This window comes from Artemia sp. Qi Xiang Cuo, chromosome 19 (genome assembly GCF_049724085.1).
Source record: "Artemia sp. Qi Xiang Cuo chromosome 19, ASM4972408v1, whole genome shotgun sequence".
Lineage (NCBI taxonomy): Eukaryota > Metazoa > Arthropoda > Branchiopoda > Anostraca > Artemiidae > Artemia > Artemia sp. Qi Xiang Cuo.
The window spans coordinates 41,883,584-41,904,775 of NC_142812.1; the positions used below are offsets into that span (position 1 = coordinate 41,883,584).

The following is a 21,192-nucleotide window of genomic DNA, read 5'->3' on the forward strand; positions in this document are numbered from 1 at the left end:
ACCGCTTTTGTAGCAAGTACTACTGAGGCTGAGGGTATTATTGTGAAAATTTGAGGAAATCTTGAGGGGATAGTTGAACTAAATCAAAACATACCATGTGCATACATATTGCCATAAGGGCATAATCAGCAATACTTTGGAATGGCTAATGATATCAAACTGAAAATTGCAGGGCATAATAAGGGGATGTTCAACTGGACAAAAGGCAGCATGTGCATACTACTGCTCCTATTGGTAGCACTACTATATGATACTAGTACTATTAAGACTAAGGATATAAAGGTGAAAATTTGAGAGAATATAGAGACGAAATTTGAATTAAATCAAAAGATTGTTGTAGATTGTTGAAAGGGCATATCTCTGGTATGTTCAATGTTCAATGGGTTTATTAATAAATGAAAATAATAAATCACACATAATCAAAATACTCAGTCCATTCCTGGACGCCAAGAACCAAAATCATTACAATTTAACATAATATGCAGAATGGTCACTGCTCCTAATCTCAGACACAACCATACCCCTCATTTACCAAATAACTAAAACTATTACCTTCCCGTTCCTTACCCTCAGGGAAACCACCCCGTCATATTTAAAAATCATACATTTTTAATTTAAATTTACTACTTACATTTAATTCTATTCTATTCTTTTTTTCTTTTTTTTTTTTAACTATTCATTTGTAAATCTATTAAATGATTTTTTACTCTTTTTTTAAATGATGCGAGGGAGCTCCTACCTCTCAGCTCTTCTGGGATCAGGTTCCATATCTTTGCACAAGCTATGTTAGGAGCGAAATCTGATTGCATGGTTGGGGTAAGGGGTATTTGCAGGTTTGATGATGATTGGGTATGCAAATTATGCTGGTCTGAAATAGGTTGAAATAATCTTTTAAACGCAGATGGCAGCTCTCCAGCTAAAAACTTGAACACAAAGGTCAAGCATGATAATTGATGCAGGGACCCTAATGACAAGTACTCTTCATTATTTCCAATTAATATCAGGCATCATTGATGAATCGAATTCTGTTTTCGCAGGTGGGATTTAAAATTTGATTGCCAGATCATTGCACAATACTGTAAATGGGGTTTTATAAGAGCGTTGTACAGGAGGACCAGCGTTTTCTGCAGCAAAGCGCTTTTCAGTTTTTTTATTATTACAAAATTCTGGGATAGCTTCAACTCTACTGCTTGAATATGATGCACGAATGATAGGTTCTCATCGAGGAGGATTCCTAGGTATTTTGTAAAATGCTTTTCTGGCCGACTAATCACACCTCTGGATGTCTTGATACCACATATCTCCAGATGGACACTTCCAACCAGGGGAAAAATAGAACGCAAAATTTCTCAACATTAATAACAAGTCGGTTAGCATCCATCCAGAGATACTTCCCCTCCAGAACCTCCCTTAGTTTAGAAATGAGTGTTGTCTTATCCATTTCACAGCACCGAAGCGTGGTGTCATCAGCAAAGGCCACGAGCTCATCATCTTCACCTTCAGACCGGAGGGAGTTTTCATCCTGGCACAAGTTACAGCAGCAAAGATTTGTTCGTGCCGGGTTCAGCACTCGACTCAGATCGCTAAATCGTTAATATGGATCAGGAAAAGTAATGGTCCTAATATTGAGCCCTGGGGGACACTGCAGTTAACGAGCACATTGTTTCCAGGATCTTCTCCCAAATAAATCCTACGGTCCCTCAGATATGATCTGAACCAATCCAGAGCTTCACCTCTTATTCCTATATGTTCCAGTTTTCCGAGGAGAATTGAATGGTACATGCTATCAAATGCTTTCCTGATATCAAGCAGAACCGCTGCAGGTAGTAGACCAGAATCCAAAGCTTTGTTTATCCATAAACTTAACGCCGTTAGTGCATCCTGTTTGGAGTGCCCTGGTCTGAACCCAAACTTGCAATTATTAAGAAACCCTTTCTTCTCCAGAAACTGGAGTAGCTGCTGTTGCATAGGTTTTTCAAAAACTTTTGAAAAAGCTGAGAGGATAGAAATAGGTCTGTAATTAGCTGGGTCAACTCGAGAACCCCCTTTGTGCAGTGTAATTATTCTAGCTTTCTTTAGCAGTTCTGGGAAAGTGCCCTTGTGCAGAGACAAATTTATGAGGTAAGTAAGGGGCTCTATGATTGAAGGGGCAACTGCTTTTAACACTTTGGTATGTACTCGGTCGAACCCAGAAGCCGAATTGCCTCTTAGACTTAGTACGATTAGCAGAATTTCAGATGGAGATACAGGTACTATTGCCATGGACATAGTGCATGCCGGGCCAAGGTAATCTTTAAAACTCTTCGCGGAATTCCCAACAGAATCTGCTGTTTTTTTGCCCACTTCTGCAAAAAATGTTCCCAATGCATTTGCAACATTATCTGGTCCTGTTACTGTCTCCCCATTGACAGATAATTTAGATGGAAGCTCAGGTGTGGGCTGAAGGGACGCAGTATAGAGTTAACAACCTTCCATATTTTCCGAGAATTTTTGCCACTTTCAGCTATTTTCCCACTAAAATAATCTCGTTTAGCTTTACGTAAAACTGATAGAAGACATTTTTTATATTTTTCATATTTCTCCAGCGTTGCAATGCATGGGTCATTTTTGTAATCCATCCACAGTTTATTTTTCCTGTTAATACACTGGAGCAGTCCATGACTAATCCAAGGGCTTATGGGTTGATTTTTCCGTCCCGTCTTCCTTGAACGCTTTTCCCAACAGCATTCCGTATATATTCTCATGAAAATGTTATGAAATTCCTCAAATCCTGAATTAACATCATCTGTATTCATAACACTTTCCCAAGATGTGCTCTCCAGATTTTGATTAAGAGTTTTCAAGTTCTCGTCATTCAGTTTCCAGGTAGTGAACCCCTGCTTAATCGAAGCATTAGGCTTTGGATATTTATGCTGTATGTTGAAATTTGTAAGCAGAGGGAAGTGATCTGAAGGGTCGGATAGCAGAACTGAGGCTGATGTTGGAGGCAGAGTCGAAAAAATGGTGTCAATCAGTGAGTGGGAAGTGGCAGTTACTCGGGATGGAATCGTCGTCGAGGGGTACATATTCGAAGCAGACATTATACTAAGCAGATCTGTCGCACCGGAAGATAGAGGAAGAGTAAGATTGATGTTGAAGTCCCCCATTAAGATAGCTTCATTCCCTTGTTTCTCTAGATGATCCGATATTTGGCTTAAGTTTTCCTAGAATGAAGAAACAGATCCTGCTGGTGGGCGGTATACTTCTCCAACTGTTAATTTCTTCCGTGAAGGTAAACATGTTTCCAGGAAAAGTGATTCATAAATTCCTTCTATATTCCGGGTTAATTCTTTATTAATGCATACCGAGTACTCTTGCCGTGTGTAAATAACTAAACCTCCTCTCTTCAATGCTGTTCTGTGCAAAAAATGGGAAGTATATCCAGGTATTTCCAGAAGGGTATCTGTTTGTCTTGTTAAAAAGGTTTCGCAAAGTCCGACTACATCTGGCTGCAACTGTTGACAAAGAGTCATTAGATCCGCGAACGATGAGCATAACCCTTGACAGTTCAGTTGAAGAACAGTTAGCTGAGACCCAGAGCGTCCCGTACTTAAATTACACACTTCTTCATAACGGCTTCTAGGAAATTTACTTTTATCAAATAATGGGGTATCTGATTCATTATTAATTTCTAAATCAAAAATATTTTCTAAATCCAAAAATTTTCTTCCAGCTCTACTAATCTAGCATTACTTTGGCTTTTTGATGAGGAGGCACCCCCGGGAGGATTAGAACATGAATTCATTACTTACCAACATACTGAAGAGAGGCAATGGCTGTACCTTTAAGAAGCATAGTAGACCACTCTGAAGTTTATAAACCCGTACTTTTCTTATAACTCTGGAAAAGAAAAACAAAGCAAGAACACACGAAAAGGAAAAACATCTCATTGGATAAACAGAAATCAAGAATATGCAAGCGGCAAATTACACATAAACACTCATGGCGCAGTTATAATACTTTTTAAGTTTAAATTTTTCATCAATTTTACTACTCTAATTTTACCAATATTCACTCCTTATTAGGCCTACTTCAGTATTATAGCTGCCCCATAAACCTCACAAAATATTAACAAAAAAAAAGAAAAATTCTAAGCGTCCGAATTAGAATCATTTGCATCGTCCGAGCCAGCGCGGGGAAGCTTGAGCGGATCATAGCATTCGTCTGGACACTTCATCCACTGAGCCGTCTTTGCTTTCTTGGTTTCTAACAAAAGCTTGATCCCTTTTTGGATCAGACGCGTTTCCGCTATTTTCTCACTCGCTACTTTTTAATTTCGCAGCTTATAACCAAGTGATAAAAGTTCTTTGCGTCGTTTCCCGAGATCAGCTGGCAAGTCAACAGATACGCTAAAACCGGTTTTTTTTCAGTTTACCACACTCTTTTCCTATATATTTTTATTTTTTTTTATTTTGTTTATTTATTATTTATGTGATGGCGGCGGGAAGTTTTGGAGTATGTGAAGTATTGATTTTTGGTTATTGCGACCAGGAGCCGAGTGAGTGTAGGATTTTCATTTTTTCTTCTTTTTTTCTTTCTTTCCTCTTTTTCTCGTTTTTTCTCTTCTTTCTCTTTATTATGTTATTATAAGTGTTAATTTTAAGAGGGTAAATACTTCCGAACAAGCGTTAGCTTATGGAAGGTCATTTGTTTTTTGCGTTGTGTTGTTTTTGGAATAAACCCTTATCTTATCTTATCTTATCTTTCATTATTTCTGACCGATCAAAATTTTCAAGGCTAGCGAAAATCGGATCAGGGGACTTTTCGTTGCGCGCTGTTTCTCAGTGTTGGACCGCTAGAGCCAGACGACTCGGCATTTGACGGTTTCTTCGAAATTGTGTGTACCACATTCATCCGTATCTCATTCGCGGTAGCTATTCCGAGTTTTGATTCGAAGAAACCAACTACTTTCTGACGGAGATCTTCGCCATCTGAAGATTCTAGACTGTGGATTACAAGATTGTTTTTTCTCGAGTATAATTCTGACCGAAGAGCGGTCGATTTAACTCTTAAAAGCTCGGATCTGAGCGACCTGTTTTCCGACCGTAGAAGTTCATTTTCCTGCTGGAGATTTACGATTCTCTGCAGGACTTGGTCCATTCAGTCATCAAAATGTTGTTTCGTGAGTGCCATAATTCTCGACTATTATGCCACTATGCCTTCAAAAATTTTCAAAAAAAACATGGAGTGATACTTACTTGCAGGGGCCCCTGTATCGTAGTAGAACCGACTATCACTCGGGGCCCGCTTTCAGAAAATGCAGTGTTTGAGAAATCCAAATTTGACGTTTCTCCGACCAGCGTTAGTGAACTATCCAATCAGTAATTATCCAATCTCAAATTCACCAAAAACTTCAAGAAAAATATCCACTTCTCGCCAAATGTCTATCACCAACGAATTAATTGATACACATAGGACAGGATTATACGTCACTATAATCCCAAGCCAATTGTTGTTACGAAATTCACTGATTTAATAATGTTCATAAGTTATCCGATTTTAGATTTTAGATGTGTTTGCTCTGAACTCTGAAATAAGACTGAAAGACTATAAGACTAAGACTATGGATTAGGGTATTAAGTTGGAACTTTTAAGGAATGCTTAATGGGGAAGATAAATTGACCATCAGGCAATATTTACATGCCACTATTACTACTACCAGTACGACTACTGCTTCTGTAACAAGTATTACCAACACTGTGGATATTGATGTGAAAATGTTAGGAAGTTTTGAGGGGAAAGTTGAACTAAATCAGAAAATAGTATGTGTATTGAGCCGCACTTCTTCCTACTTACAGTTTTTTACCATGAACTGTTTGATAAGTTTATTATTGGTTTCAGTTTTTATTAAGTCTAATGTCTGTTTCTTTGAAATTTTGTTTCATTGTTCATTATAATTGCTTGTAGTTTTTTTGCTCTGCTCAAGACATTGCTTTGCTCTTTACTTTTGTTGAAAAAAACTTGTATTTTTTTATTTAATATAATAAAGATACTCAAATATTTTGACTACATGTCCGTATGCCTTTATCAACAGGAAAAAAAAAACAACAAGGAACTAAAAATGAATTAAGCTAAATTAAGCAAAACATATAAAGAAAAGGAAAACAGAAACATTGAAAATCTCACATCTTAATAACTGCCAATAGCACAAATACACACAACAGAATGACACGTTAGTTTGTCTTTGGTAGAATTTAATTTTGGTAATGAAATCAGCAAAAAAAAATATATATATATTTATTTAAAAAAAATCATATGCCCTAGGTTCAAACAGTTATAATTAAATACACGTGAAATAGGTTTTTTTAAAATCTTACTTATGACCTATGATTGAATTTAAAGGTTAAGGTATAATTAACTATATAGGTAATCTAAGATTATTAAGTCATATTTGTTCTTTTGCTGACTATTACCACAAATAGTCTTTTATGAGTACAATTAATTTTTCAATAGTGATCCTGAAAAGGGCCATTATTTCTGAGTTAGTATTCTCTCAATAAATATTATCACATAAATATTAGTCAAGAGACAACTTCAGAATTTAACTTGGTTCTGATTTTAATTCTGATTCCACCAGGGAATGTTGATTCCAATGTAATTCTCCATTCCAAGATGTGCTTATGCTTTTTAATGGTATTTATTATAAATATAAGACTTCATGTAGCCAAATTGACTAATCAAGTTGGTATTAAAAAGTTTTCTGATGCAACAGTGCATTATCATCAGTTTTCTCTGCCCAAATTTCAGGCAAAACTAATATAAAAAACAAGCATACTCTAAACTCAATTGGGTTTCTGAAAGTTAACGTTTATTTTCTTCAGTGATCTTGCTTGGAAGACTACTTATAAATGACTATTAACTTCCCTGAAGAGTTGTGTTTGTTGTATTTTTTTCTCGGTGGATTTATTTACATTTTGTGCTGTAAGTGGCTGTGACCTTCTGGCTGTGGCTGAGTTTACATTTGTAATGTTGTTATACTCTAAACTCAATTGGGTTTCTGGAAGTTAAGGTTTATTTTCATCAATGGCATAGCTAGGAAAACTACTTACAAATGACAGTGACTTCCCTAAAGAGTTGTATTTTTTTCATTGTCGAATTTATTTGCTTTTTGTGTTGTAAGTGGTTGTGGGCTTCTGGCTGTGTCAACAGTTACGTTTTATTTTTTTTAATTTTTTTTTGTATTCAACAACTGTCATTGATTCCAAGTAGTATGTACTTTATTTGTAATATATGTTAAAATAGCAAAGGGTGTAGGGAACCCCCACCCCCCACTCAAGAGTGGATCACTTGCTGGAAAGTCCTAAAATTATGTTTTCCAGTCTTAAAGCTTGAGATTCAAATTATTGTTTGTGCTTCTTGATCCTGAAATAGTTCTATTGGATAGGCATGACTCTGTAGATGCAATACATAATACAACTTTTATAACTGCATGAATTTTGAACTTTCAGAAAGACTGGTCCCAGACCCCCTCTTCTTTTGTTACCTGGGTCTCTGTTAACGTTTTCAACTTTCAATGATTTTGGAGACTTTTTTGCTATACGAAACTAGCCTATGTGATCCACTCAGAGACCAGTAAAATAAAGTAAAATGTTACTTTATGTCTCGATTATCATCCTAAACCTAAAAGGGTGTATTTCAAATTGAGTAGGTGGTTTTAGTTAATTTCGGTTCATTTTCTAAAATGTGTTTAAAATCATTCTGGTAGTTTTAAATCATTTCATGAAACATAAGATTTTGTTTTGAGAAATCAAGAAATTTGATGTTTTGATTTAATCTTCTAGACCTAAAAAGTGTTTTTCAAGTAGCTAATGAATTTGGATAATTTCAGCTGCATTTTCTTGGAATAAATATACATTTTTGTCGGGTTTTTGTTTTAAAAGTTCTAGTTTAAAGTTATGATTTATTTTTTTTCTTTTAGGTGTAGCTTATAGTTTTGAAATTTTGGTTTTTAAAATTTAGTTTTAAATTGAAAAAAAAAAATCTGTTTATTTTGATGAATTGTAAATTATATTTCAATAAGGGCTCTCTCAAGCAAGGATCTATAAAAAAAATGATCTAGTATCATAAGCATGGAACAACAAAGAGGGGCCTATTGCTCCAATTTTTTTGTCATACTTTCAGACTTCCTTGTATCAAGCCTAATTTTGAAAAATACAAAAGAGTACAAATATATTAAGAAGGTGAGATAATTGTAATTAATTAGAGATTTCTTGGGAATCTTTTCGAAAATTTACTGCTGCATGTGCATATAATAAAATAATGATAAAAGATGAAAATTAAAAATATTAGGCTACTGGAATAATTTCTTATTTGAAATCACATATAACGAGGTTTTGGTAACCATAGGAATAAAATGTAACTCAAAATGAACATTTGCAATATGATAATATGACAAATACAAATGAAGTAAAACATAAATTCCAAAATAGCATAGCTTTCTTTACATAAAAATGGCATAATTTCCATGATAATTGCTAATTTTCTTCTATAGCTGACTTACCAAAAAATTAACTATTTGGCTTATTAAGAGTTGACTTGGGATGCAAATAATCAATACATTTAATCCAGAAATGCTAAGTCTGCAAAGACTAGTAGATAAATCCCCTATCTAGTTGCAGAAATACATCTAATAGAACATACATCTTCCTTGTTATTTTTTGTGGTTCCTGAATTATTTCTCTTCTAACAAGTGTTTTAGTCTCTATGAATGTTTTATTTTGGTTCTTTGTGTTTTTTTTTTGCTGTTGTGCTTACCATTTTCTTTTCTTTTTTTTTGCTCTCTTCTTAAGATTATTTTTAAATGTTTTATTTTAGCCCTTGAGCCCAACAAGATTTGCTGTGCCATAAACTGCCATGAAAAGCCAGAAATACTCAGATCAGGATTCTACAAGTACACCTGCTACTGGAAGCAGTGCCAGCTATGAAAGCACTGATAGTGTTTTTATATGGGATAATCATTTTGCCAACCAATTTGAGCAGTTTTCATATGACTCAATTAATGAAAATGATGAAAGGCCCAAAGAACATGTGCCAAATCTATGGGACCCACAGTCTGCAATTATATGTGAAGATTTTTTGGAACAACTAAGTCCCTGCTCATTACGTGTTACAAAGTTAAAGTTACAATACTCAACTCCTGATATTGTGAAAAGTGTGGATCTATCAGAGACGTGTTTAAAGAAATCAGTTGAAAAACTGGATAGTGACACAGGTAGCTCCCAATGCACTCCAACCCATTCCCGGTGTATGAAGTTGCAGGAAAGAAGAGGATCAACCCATAGTTTAAGTTTGGCTCTGAAAGCAGTTGATCTTAGTGACGAATTGATTGATCTACCTCAAGAGAAGTAATTTTAGATAATTTAACAAAAAAAAATGTATAAAGGTTAATATTGACATGACAAAGACCTAAGAGTATATGTTACAATTATTAAGGATAATAACCCTTGGTTTGCACTGCTGCATTTTCAGGCAAAAACCGCCATTTTTGTGCCGTTTCTGCTATTGACATTTGACAACATCAAATTTCAACCAATTTTTTTCTGTAAGCTTATGTGTCATAATGGTTCTATGACTGTGTCAAAATATTTCCATGCTGCAAAAATGCACCCATTATTTTGAATTGAAACCTTTTTGCAGTGCCATCACTTGGGGGGTGGGGGACAAGGGCGGTAGTTCGGAGAAAAAATTGTTATATAGCCCATGCCACTTGACTCTGTGGATGTGGACCCCTGTTGCCTACCCTCCCAACAAAAAAAATGCTGAAACTACACCCCTGCTTCTCTGCATCATAAAATGTAAAACAACTGAGAAACTAATATATTTGTCAAGAGTTGTGCATTAATATATGACAAAGGACATGAAGGCCATTTAAAGAAACAATCTTTGAAGCTTGAGGGGATATTTAGAAGGAAATAAACATATAAGATAAGAATTCCATTATTAATTAGATGTAGCTAGCCTTGACTAATACAGGCTAGCCTTTTGAATGTTTTTAGTTGGCTTCTAGAACTTGATTTAGCCTATTTATATTCTGCTTAAGTGTCTCATACTAGTTTTCTTGCTTCAACAATTCTATTAACCCTTTCTGTGATAATATTTTTTGTGAATTTAATGTATCTGTTATCTGTGAGCTGCTTTGAGTGGAGTGGAAAACAATTGCAGTGTCAACCAAGACTGAAACTAATATTTCGAAGCTTTTCTTTCAAGATGCTTCTTTTTTGTATACAAATGGAAAAATTACAAAGGAAGACTTATAAAGGAAAAACTTAAAAAAAAAAAAGAAGGTGAATAGCTAAATAATATGGTTGAATTTTGGTGCTGGCTGTATTACATAAAATTATAGCATGTGTTTGAGCTAGAAATATTAAAAAAAAAAAGAATTCTTTGTGAATCACTGATGATCTCCCTTACCTTTGCGAAATAACTTTGACTGTGATAATGCACCCAATCAACCAAACACTGCTTACTTGTGCTTGTGCAGGAATTAGGCGTTTGACATATTTCATCAGGCAATCCATCAAGGATCTTTGAGACTTGTTTGAAGCATGTAGTGCAGTTTGCTGCCAGCTGTTCTGTATGCGGGAGCCACTGACCTGTCTGTCTGTGTCCAAACTTTCTAAACCCCCTAATAGGTTCAGAATCTGATTTGATGACCTAGTTTCACCACTTTTTTCCCTGTCTTCCTGGACGTCTCTTCTTTTAGCTGAGGGGCTCAGCTAGAAGGATTCAGGGAGGTAGGTATTCTGGTGGCTTCTGCAAGATATGTCCCAACCATGTCAGTCAGCATTGTTTGATTGTGAGGGCGACATTTTTCTTGATGCCTAACACACTAGTGGATTGTCAGTAGCAAGCTTAATTATTAAAAAACAAGTCAGATATGCCCACTGGTCCTTGTTACAACAGCTTAGAATATAGTGTGTTTGTTTATTATAGTTAAAACCAGATAGCATATCTGCTTCAATAACTATCCAAAATTGTAAGATACAAAGTACATATTGTTATTATTATTCTTACCAAATTTTAAGTAAGATAAAACGCCTGTTTCAAATAATACATAAATTGAATTTGAACAGCAAAATATTCAAGCAGATAATGTAAGACTAAAAATTTGAATCAAGCACTGAGTTTTTTCTTGTAAAATCTTGAGTTAATTAATTTTTTGTGAACATGTTTTTGGCAGCTATAGTAGATGCAGCAAACCATTCTAAGGACTGGCTAGTAATGAATATATAAAAACAGCCACAATTTATTAACATAAAAACGATAAAATCACAATTAAATTTGGAAAATAAAAACAATTTAAATAATTTGTATTATAACATGAAATATACATATATATATATATATATATATATATATATATATATATATATATATATATATATATATATATATATATATATATATATATATATATATATATATATACATATATTATGTAAATTATTTATGATGGATGATTATGTTTATCTCCATGCAATGAAATGTAAAATGATTTATGATTATCTGCATAGAAATGTCAAAAATAGAGAAGGGAAAGATAAGTAAAGATTAAAACAAATCATTTGTGAAAAATCCAAATAGGGATAGCAATAGCTCAATCTTAAAATGGCAAAGAAAGTTGAGAACAAATAAGTTACTGTTTCGTTTCCTTAGGTTTGAACATATTTTGTAGCCTCTTTTTAAACCAGAAGTAAGGATCATTGCTGATCTTGTTAAGAAAGGACGGCATGGTAGGGATTTACCTTGAAAGTAATGCAGTCTAAAATCCATCTCACAATTATTAAGCCTCTCATCTGGGGACTTTAACTTTTTTTTGGTAAATTTACGAAATTTCTCATCTAAGAAAGTTGATTTAATTTTTTTGCAACATTATGAAACCTCTCATCTAACTAAGTTAATCCATTTTTCTTTACCCTTTAGGTAGGAATTTATTTAGTGGGAATGGGGTGGGATTCAATGGGTTTAGTGGGATGGATCAAATTTGTTTCATTAGGACGAAGCAACAAAGAAAATTTAGATTAGGACTAACGTACCAAGATCTTTACTGGTTATGGCTTGGTCAGTAACCATAACTAAGTCCAAAATGTTTCAAATGTACAATCATTTCTGTGATCTTTATAACAAAAATAAAACTAAATTCCAAAATCTTCTTTCCTGAATGCCAAGAAGTAATCTTTATGCTTGGCAAAATCCATAAAAAGATTAAAAAATATCATAGCTTTATTTAAACATTAGGATTATAGTTATATCTAAGATAGTGCCATATTCTGGACTCTAGTGCAACTACTTTGCACAGTGCTAGAAATGAATTTCAGCCGAAGCGTATTATTTGTGTGTCTAAAGTATTTTCTATATGTGTCATCAGTTTTCATACTGTCAATCCACTTATGTAATATCTGGGAGTGTTGATATTTTTGGGGTCGTTTTGAGTATTTGGCAACACTATGTATCCTGGAGTTGTTACTAAAATATTTGTTATTTCTTGTTAAACTAAAAAGTGGGTGAAAATTCCCCCCCCTCCCCCATAGTGGATGTTAAAACTTTTTTTTTTGCTTTGTACCTTTATATTTCTAGTGGATGTATGCCCCTGCCAATGGCTCAATTACTATAAAAATAAGCTATAGTAATATATCAATTACTATAATTACTTATAGTAACTTATTATAAAAGTTGTGTTAAATCACCAAAGATTCAGATCTCCTTCATTTCCTATTTTCTTTTGGTACGTTTTCTCGCGTAGGTGTGTAGGTAGATGCAAGAATTTATTAAACTAAGAAACTAAACAATTACAGACGGATACGTCATCATGTACCCCCCCCCCCTGGCTATATGGCCTAGAACACAGGGAGAAAGAAGAGACAGAAAGTGAAACCTTTGTTGATGGATCAAATTACCTAATCTGTGAAGGGGAAAGTCTGATTCTTTTAAGAAAGGAGATTCGACACTCCCAATTTCAGCATTTTCAGGCGTTTCAGACACATTCTTTTCAGGAGATAGTTTCCTTGAAACTATCCCCAGACAACCTAGACTATGCCCTGGCTTAAACATGTGTGTATTTATTTTATGGGAACATCCACAAATACACAGGGAGAATTCTGTCCACTGCCCTCACAGTCTGTCAGTGTTCCTCCTCTAGGAATTTATTTTGAAAAGGGTTGAAATTTTGAGTTACCAGGTATTTGAACAATAACCACATCGTTTTTCAACTATCAAACCAAAGAAACTAGCAAACTGACGGTAATTGGTTCTTTTAAATAATAAACTACCTATAACCACTAATAATGAAACTGCTGTATATATTTTGCATGGTCACAAACTCTCAGCTGTACAATTGTAAACCTTGATTCTTCATATTTATGCTCTAAGATTTTATTAAAATGTAGAATAATGGGATTAGTTTTGATTTGTTTCTATTCATTTTAGGTCTCCAGAAAGGTTTTTAATGAGTGCTCATAAGCTGCTAACTTTTGATATGTTGAAAGAAGCTCTATGTGATATACCTCGTCTTCATGAAGAATTTTGGTCAATTCCAAACAATCATCCGCATAAAGTAGAAATAGCTGGCAGTACATTGAAAAATCGGTACAAATTTGTGATACCCAATGCGCATTCCAGAGTAAAATTGCCCAACATTGAGGCCATAGATCCTTTGGCTGAATATATTAACGCCAATTATGTCAAGGTAAGCATTTGGTTAAGATGAAAACGTATAGATACCCACAAGTCCAACTACACGGGGGTGGACGGGGTTAGAAATACGAACAAATTGCATTGGGGGGGGGGGGGGTACTATTTTTCAATGTTTCAAACTAATGTCAGGTATCTTTGATTAATCCAAAATGTGTTATTAGATATCTCGAACTTTGGTCTGTAGGTCGCTCTTCAAAACCAAACGAGATAAATCACTTGGTCTAAGAGTTACTTCAGACGTTTGGGGAAAACGCATGGGATATTCTATAGGGAGAATGGGGAGAATGTTCACACGTGTCCAAACTGCAAATATTGGCAAAATGTTGAAACAACAGAAGTCATGACTGAAGATACGGACTTGGAAGTTGCTTTTTTAGCTTCTGTAGTCTAAACTTGAAGCATCATACATGATGATTCTGTACAAGGGCAATCAAATTGGGTGTTTTGTGATGGCTGATAATCGACACGTTTTTAAAATTTCAAAAATACCGCTACAAATTCCCAATCACTTCAGTCCTCCGTACGAAAAAGCTAGAAAAAAATCCAAACCATACTCCAAATGGGAATTACAAAACTCCCTATCGAAATTCCCATAGGGAGAATGGGAATTCGCAAACCTCTGAACGTTTTTTCTTCCTTGATAAGACATTGATTGGTTTTTAGTTTTTCCAAAACGCATTATGCTTACTTTTCTTGCTTACAGAAGCTTACGAAAAATAGAGATTTTAATATCTAAATTATTTTTGGTAAATGTTGGATATATAAAGAAGTTTTGTTTCTTCAGTATTCTTTTGGTAATAATTGATTCTCTTAATTTTGATTCAGTCACATTAATGACAGGGGAATAGTTGTCATAAATAGCCTTAGAAGATTAAAAAAAAGAAAAAAAAAAAGAAAAAATGGATAGATGGAGTTTTGACAATTTATTTACTCATAAAGGTCAAAACGATCAAAGGCACAGCTCTTAGTGCCTATGCAGCAACAAACGGAAGAGGATGGATTACCTGCACCGAATAATTATGATTCTGATTATATTTTCTTCTTCTTCTTGTTTGGATTGATATGGAGACGCTTCCGTGTAATCTCATCACTGGGGTCAAATGCCGAGTCCTGCAGTGTGTTGCTACAGCTGAGTTTGAACTCTGGGTCCCTTATTACCAAGCTGATATCAAACACAGTGTGCCAATAGAGGGCATGTATTTTATTCTGGTACTTGTATGATATACACACTGCAGCTCAAGTTGTTCATGCATTGACGCACTGTAAAAAGTTGGGCTATATATTTGCACAATAGGGGGGGGGTAAAGTATTTGAACAGTGTGAAGTTAGAAAACAGTTCTTACTTCATAATATCAGAATAATTGTAGCTAACATATTTTGCATGCAGACCCACTATACATTACCCCCCCACCCCCAACCTAATGTGCAAATATATAGCCCAAATTTGTTTCCAAAGTATTTTATTTTTATCATACTTAGGTATATTTTATCAGGATTAACCTAACTTCACATCTTGAGCTGCAGGGGTATATCGTACAAGTACCTTTATTCTATGTCATGAATCAAGGACGTAACTAGGAGGGAGGAGGAGAGAGGTCTTGATTTGAGTCCATCCTCTTGGGTGGTCTTGAGGACGGAAGGAGCAAGCAATAGCTGGATCAAGCATAATTGGTTTTGGAATATATCTTCGATTTTATCTCATGAAACAAGGACACAACCAGAGAGGTAGAAAAAAAGGGGGGGAGGTTCAGGATTTGATTTGGTTTAAACGGATGTTTATCTATTTTGCTGCATTGCCAATGTGGCTGTGGTAACTCAAAAAACGTTATGTCCCACAACATGAGTTTTATGGAAGCAGGGGCAAGACTATCAGCTACATTGAATGTTTTCGATTTTACGTCATCAAACAAGGACGTAACTAGGGAGGGAAGGGGAGAGGCGGGGTCTAGATTTAACTTGTCCACATGGCTGCTTTACCATTTTGCCAAATGCCCAGTTTGACTGGTAGTTCAGCTAGACGTTACGTTCCACAACATAAAATTTTTTATGTGAGGAACGAAAATTATTGCTACTTTTTGGATACTTGAAGAAAGTTTACGTATTTTTTAGACTCTGTACTCTATTGAAAACTTCTTTGTTGCTCATTACAATATCTCTGAATTGGTACAGTAGTCGTGTCTTAAACAGTGATCCAAACGTTAAAAACTGTTTTTAATATCTTCTTCATTGATATAAATGTTGTGATATCTGGCGCGTTTTATGCTCCTATAAACAGGAAAACTATCGGAGTTTTTATTAAATTTCTGCTTTCAATTTACAATTAAAATGGAAATATAAAAATGTAACTCAATAGGTGAAACCATTGACCAAGACAGTGAACTAGATAAAATAAATATAAATATAGAAATAAAAATAAATATAAATATGTACACAGGAATGTGTAAATTGAGGTTTGTAACGAATTGATCTACTGCCTCTGTTAAGGTTTGTGCTCTTTAGCAATTTCTTTTTCCGCTGTCCTCCGGTTTTAATGGATTAGCAAATGACAGACAATTTTAAAATCATTATAGATTATCTACTCAGCAAAATTATCAGGTAGTCCAGTAGGGGCGCAGTGGGTTTGAACTGAGCTTGGTAATACGGGACACAGAGATCCAACATTGCTGCTGCAACGTACTGCAGGGCCGACGCAGGGACCTTAGTATTCGAAAAGCGTCGTTAATCCGATTACTTAAAACTATCAGGTATTTTGTTTTTAGCGATAACTTGAAAGTTCTTACCAGCCAAATCGGTCGTTCCGAACTTTCCCGTTTGCAATAATGAGCCAATTGTTATCAAAAGCCGGAATTATGAATTTTTTGAAGTTCAAATTCCGGATTTTGTAATCCGGAATTGAAATTTGGATTTTTTTTTGGAATTTTATTGCCCGGCTAAAGGCTTTCAGTGCAAATGGCAAACCATCAAGATGTAAATACATACTCCCAGGGCCGTATGAAAATTTTATTACTATGTTCTATGCCTTTATCCATAATCTGTTTGGTTTATTACTACTACTACTACTACTAACAACTCACCGCAGCACCAATCCCCCTGAGGCCAACACAGCATCGCACCCTTCTCCTTCATCCCAATCTATTCAAAGCCTCCCTTTTTACACCCTCCCCTGAAGTTCTCATTTCCTTTAAATCTTTCTTTGTGACCTCCTCCCACCCCAGACGAGGACGATCTGCTTTCTGTTTAGCCCTAGACGGTTGGCCGAAAAGGACAATCTTCGTCAATCTGTCATCCTTCATCCGCAGGACTTGCCCTAGTCATGTCAACCTTTCTTTCATTATATCCCTAGAAAGCGGTATTGAACCACATTTTTCGTACAGCCTGTTGTTTGAAATACGGTCAGTCATCCGGGTACCCAGAACAATCCTTAAGTAATTTCTCTGGAATACATTTAGCAAATCTTCATCCGCTTTTCGAAGCGCCCGTGCTTCCAAGCCATATTTGACTACTGTCATCACTGTAGCTTCTAATATTCTAATCTTTGTTTGCAGACTTATCTTCCTATTCTTCCAAACTTTTTTTAATTCTACTTAACCTATTCTATTTTTAACATCTTCACTGCTCCCACCATCTTTACTAATACTACTACCAAGGTAAGTGAAGCTGCCCACTAGATCAATCTTTTCATTATCCAACGTCACCTTTTCATCTTCACTTCTTCCTAGCCTTAGTGGCTTAGTCTTTTCAACATTAATTTTCAAACCTATTCTAGCACCCTGAACTTGCAAAACCTCTAAAAGTTAATTCATTTTGCTCACACTTTCCTCTAGGATGCTTAAATCATCAGCATAATCATAGTCCAGGAGACTTTTTCCTCCCCACTTGATTCTGTGGTCTCCCATTATCAATCCTTTGCTCCTTAATACAAAATCCATCAAAATAATCCATATAAAGGGAGATAGAACAGAGCCCTGCTTAACTCCTGATTTAATACAAAACTAGCTGCTAACCTCATTTCCTACCTTAACCGCAGCCGTGTTTTTCTCGTCCATAGCACTAATCACTTTAATGTATTTGTCTGGTATACCATACAAGGAGAAAACCTTTGCTAAAGCTCCTCTATCGACAGAATCGAACGCTTGCTCATAATCTATAAAACTGAGTACCAAAGGTGTTTGACGACTCAGGCCTTTCTCAATTATTAATCTAAGAGTGAAAATTTGGTCGACGCATCCAATACCTTTTCTAAAATCGCACTGTTCTTCTCTAAAAGTCTAAAAGGCATCATCTTACTAAGTAATTTGCTATCTACAGAGACCAGACTAATGCCTCGATAATTACCACACTCACTTTTATCACATTTCTTATAAAGTGGCTTAATTAAGGTTTTCCTAAAATCATTTGGTACTTCTTCTTTTTCAAAAATCATATTCATAATATTCAGTAACTTGTTTCTAACCTTAGAGCCACCATATTTAAGAAACTCATTTACTACCCTATCAGCACCTAGAGCCTTATTGTATTTTAATCCTTTGAGTACTGTCGTTAATTCTTCTTCGTAAAACAAATCTTTTCTCACATCCAATGTATCACAAACTTTTTCTTTTTCTTCTACGAGCTATATCTTTACATGCAACTGTATCTCGGTTTAGCGAATTCTCAAAATGTTCTGCCCATCTTTCTTTAATTCTTTCCTTATCGCTAATTGTGGCCCATTCCTATCTTTAACTGGGCCAAGTCCGGATTGACTACTCCCTCTCAATTTATTGACATGCCAGTACAATATTTTACTATTATGCCGTCTAGCTGTATCTTCCAGATCCTTAGATATTTTATAACCTCTACTTCTAACCACCTTAGCTCATACTTTACTATTGTATATACTTTCCGTGTCTTTGTCTTATTTTCATATTATCTGTGACTCAAATAACTCTTGTACAAGCCCGTTCTCTCTACAAAACATAGCGCTTTTTCACTAATATTCTTAGTTGCAGTCCTAGCTCTCTTCCCTACGACACGAAAAATTAAGCAAGAAAAACGAATTTTAATTTTGATAAAGCAGTGAATAATCACTGCTTAATTTTGCGTAAATGGGAAAGCAGTTTGGTTTAAATAATTGTTCCCTATGACACCTTCAGCTACTTCACAAATTATTCCATCCATCTTCTACAGTATCAAAATATAAACTCTCAAGTGTAGTATTCAACTGTTCATGGAAAGTCTCTCTCAAATTCTCATCCTGGAGTCTACCAACATCATAACTTCCCAGGAGATAGTTACCCTTCCGAAATTTGAGCTTCAAATTAACCCTTGACACTACCAGATGGTGATCTTTACTTTTAACATCAATAACAGCACTCCTATATACCCTAGTATCTTATATTGATCCTGCCAGTCTTCGGTTTACTGTAACATAATCAATAAGGTTTGCTGTCTTACGATCACGTGAATACCATGTTAACTTATAAGCCATTTTATGACCAAACACCGTGTTGGTTATAACTAGATTGTTATACCTACAAAATTGCAAAAGCCTGTACCCATTACTGTTTTTTTAAGTCTACACCAAAGTGCTTAAGCCTGCTTAGAACCGGTTTATTACCATATTAATTAAAAAAAACTTTTTCCACAAAATAAGTTTTTCAAAGAAAAGTAAAGAACTCCATTAAGCCAAAATTGAGCAAAAATACAATCAAATAATCTACCAAGCGTGAAACTACCACAAATCAGCATCGATAAACAAATGAAACCCAAACGAAAAAAAAATTACAATAAATAACCGAGTCAAACTCAAAGAGCAAAAATTAACATGAGTAGGGCTCAACACCCCTATGCCTTCCCAAAGCCAGAATGTAATTTGCACTTTACTGAAAAAATATAAATGTTTGTACTTTTATGACTTTAATGAATCAAATAATATTAATATTTATAATTACTAAATATCATTATATATATATATATTAAACTGACAATGCACATCCATTTGTATTTTTTTCAGTAAAGGGTAAATTATGTTCTGGGCTTGGGAAGGCATAGGGGTTTTAAGCCCTACTCATGTTAATTCCTGCTCGTTCTGAGTTTGACTTAGTTATTTATTGCAATTTCTGTTCGTTTTGGGTTTCAGTTATTTATCGATGCTGATTTGGGCCCTTTCGAATGAGCCCTTTTTGACGTTTCTACAACATAGCTATCTATAAAAACCTTCTATGCCCCCAGGGCATAACTACAACCCTTGCCCCGAGGACTCTGAGGGGGGTAATCATCTTCGAAGGCCTAATTTCCAGAACTTTCAACTACGTTGAACAAAATGACTATCTCAAAATTTTGACTGGATGTGTTTGGGTGAAAGGATGGGCGTGAGAGGGGGGGGGTTAGCTGCCGTCTAATGACTTTCGACTATTAAAAAGAGTACTAGTCCTTTCGATTCCCAATCAAAAGACCCCTTTATGAAGTTTTTACGACAACGCTTTCTATAGAAACCTTATGTGCCCCCAGGACATAACTTAAAACCCTTGCCCTGAGGGCTGTGGGGGAGTGTCCTTATCAACCACATAATTTCTATCTGGCAATCGACTACGCTGAACAAAATGGCTATCTCAAAATTTTGATTGGATGTGTTTTGGGAAATGCTGGGCGTGAGAGGGGGGTTAGTAGCCATCCAATCAATTCCGACTATTTAAAAGGGCACTAGCCCTTTCAATTTCCAATCGAATAAGCCGTTTTTGAACTTTCTACTACAACGCTTTCTATATAAACCTTATATGCCCCAGGGCATAACTTACAACCCTTGACCTGAGGGCTTTGAGGGGGTTGTCATCCTCGAAGACATAATGGCTATCTCAAAATTTTGATTGAATGTGTTTGGAGAAATGGTGGGCGTGAGTGGGGGGTTAGTTGCCCTCCAATCACTATCGACAATTAATATGGGCACTAGCCCTTTCAATTTTCAATCGAATGATTCCTTTTTGAAGTTTCTACGACAACACTTTCTATAAAAAAAAACATATATGCCCCCAGGGCATAAATTACTACTCTTGCCCTGAGGGCTGTGGGGGGAGTGTCATCCTCAAAAACATTTTTTCCAGACTTTTTAACTACGTCGAACAAAATGGCTATCCATCACAAAATGGCACTAGCCATTTCAATGAAATATCTAAAAAAAAAAACAATACCAAACTTGCTGGACCTTTTTTGCTTATTGGTTCACAGTTCCATGTCGTTCAGAGAAAAAAAATACTTGGCATTTTCTGCCCTTTGTTAGTCCCGGGTTCGAGGTAGCAAATATTTTCTTTTTAAATATACTTCTGGATTGGATCCGCTTTAGTATAATCCATTCAAGATGAAGATTTCTGGCCAATAATAAAACAAAACTTTTGGGCCCTTCATCGGTACCCTTTTCTAGGGGACCCCTTTCCCGAACAATTCTTTTTGTAAACTTCCTCTTTGCCCAAGGACTTCCGGCTGTCA

The 21,192-nt window shown here is 35.4% G+C and overlaps 1 protein-coding gene across 3 annotated transcripts in view; it reads left to right on the forward strand.

The window, feature by feature from the left end:
• The window catches only part of LOC148940854 (tyrosine-protein phosphatase non-receptor type 5-like), a 77,104-nt gene that overhangs the window by 24,126 nt on the left and 31,786 nt on the right, over positions 1-21,192 (forward strand). For all 3 annotated transcript variants that reach the window (XM_089104775.1, XM_089104776.1, XM_089104774.1), the window contains exons 2-3: positions 8,854-9,383; positions 13,465-13,723. In XM_089104775.1, coding sequence (XP_088960901.1) covers positions 8,893-9,383; positions 13,465-13,723 — 750 coding nt within the window. In that variant the 5' untranslated portion in view covers positions 8,854-8,892. The remainder of the gene's footprint in view (positions 1-8,853; positions 9,384-13,464; positions 13,724-21,192) is intronic.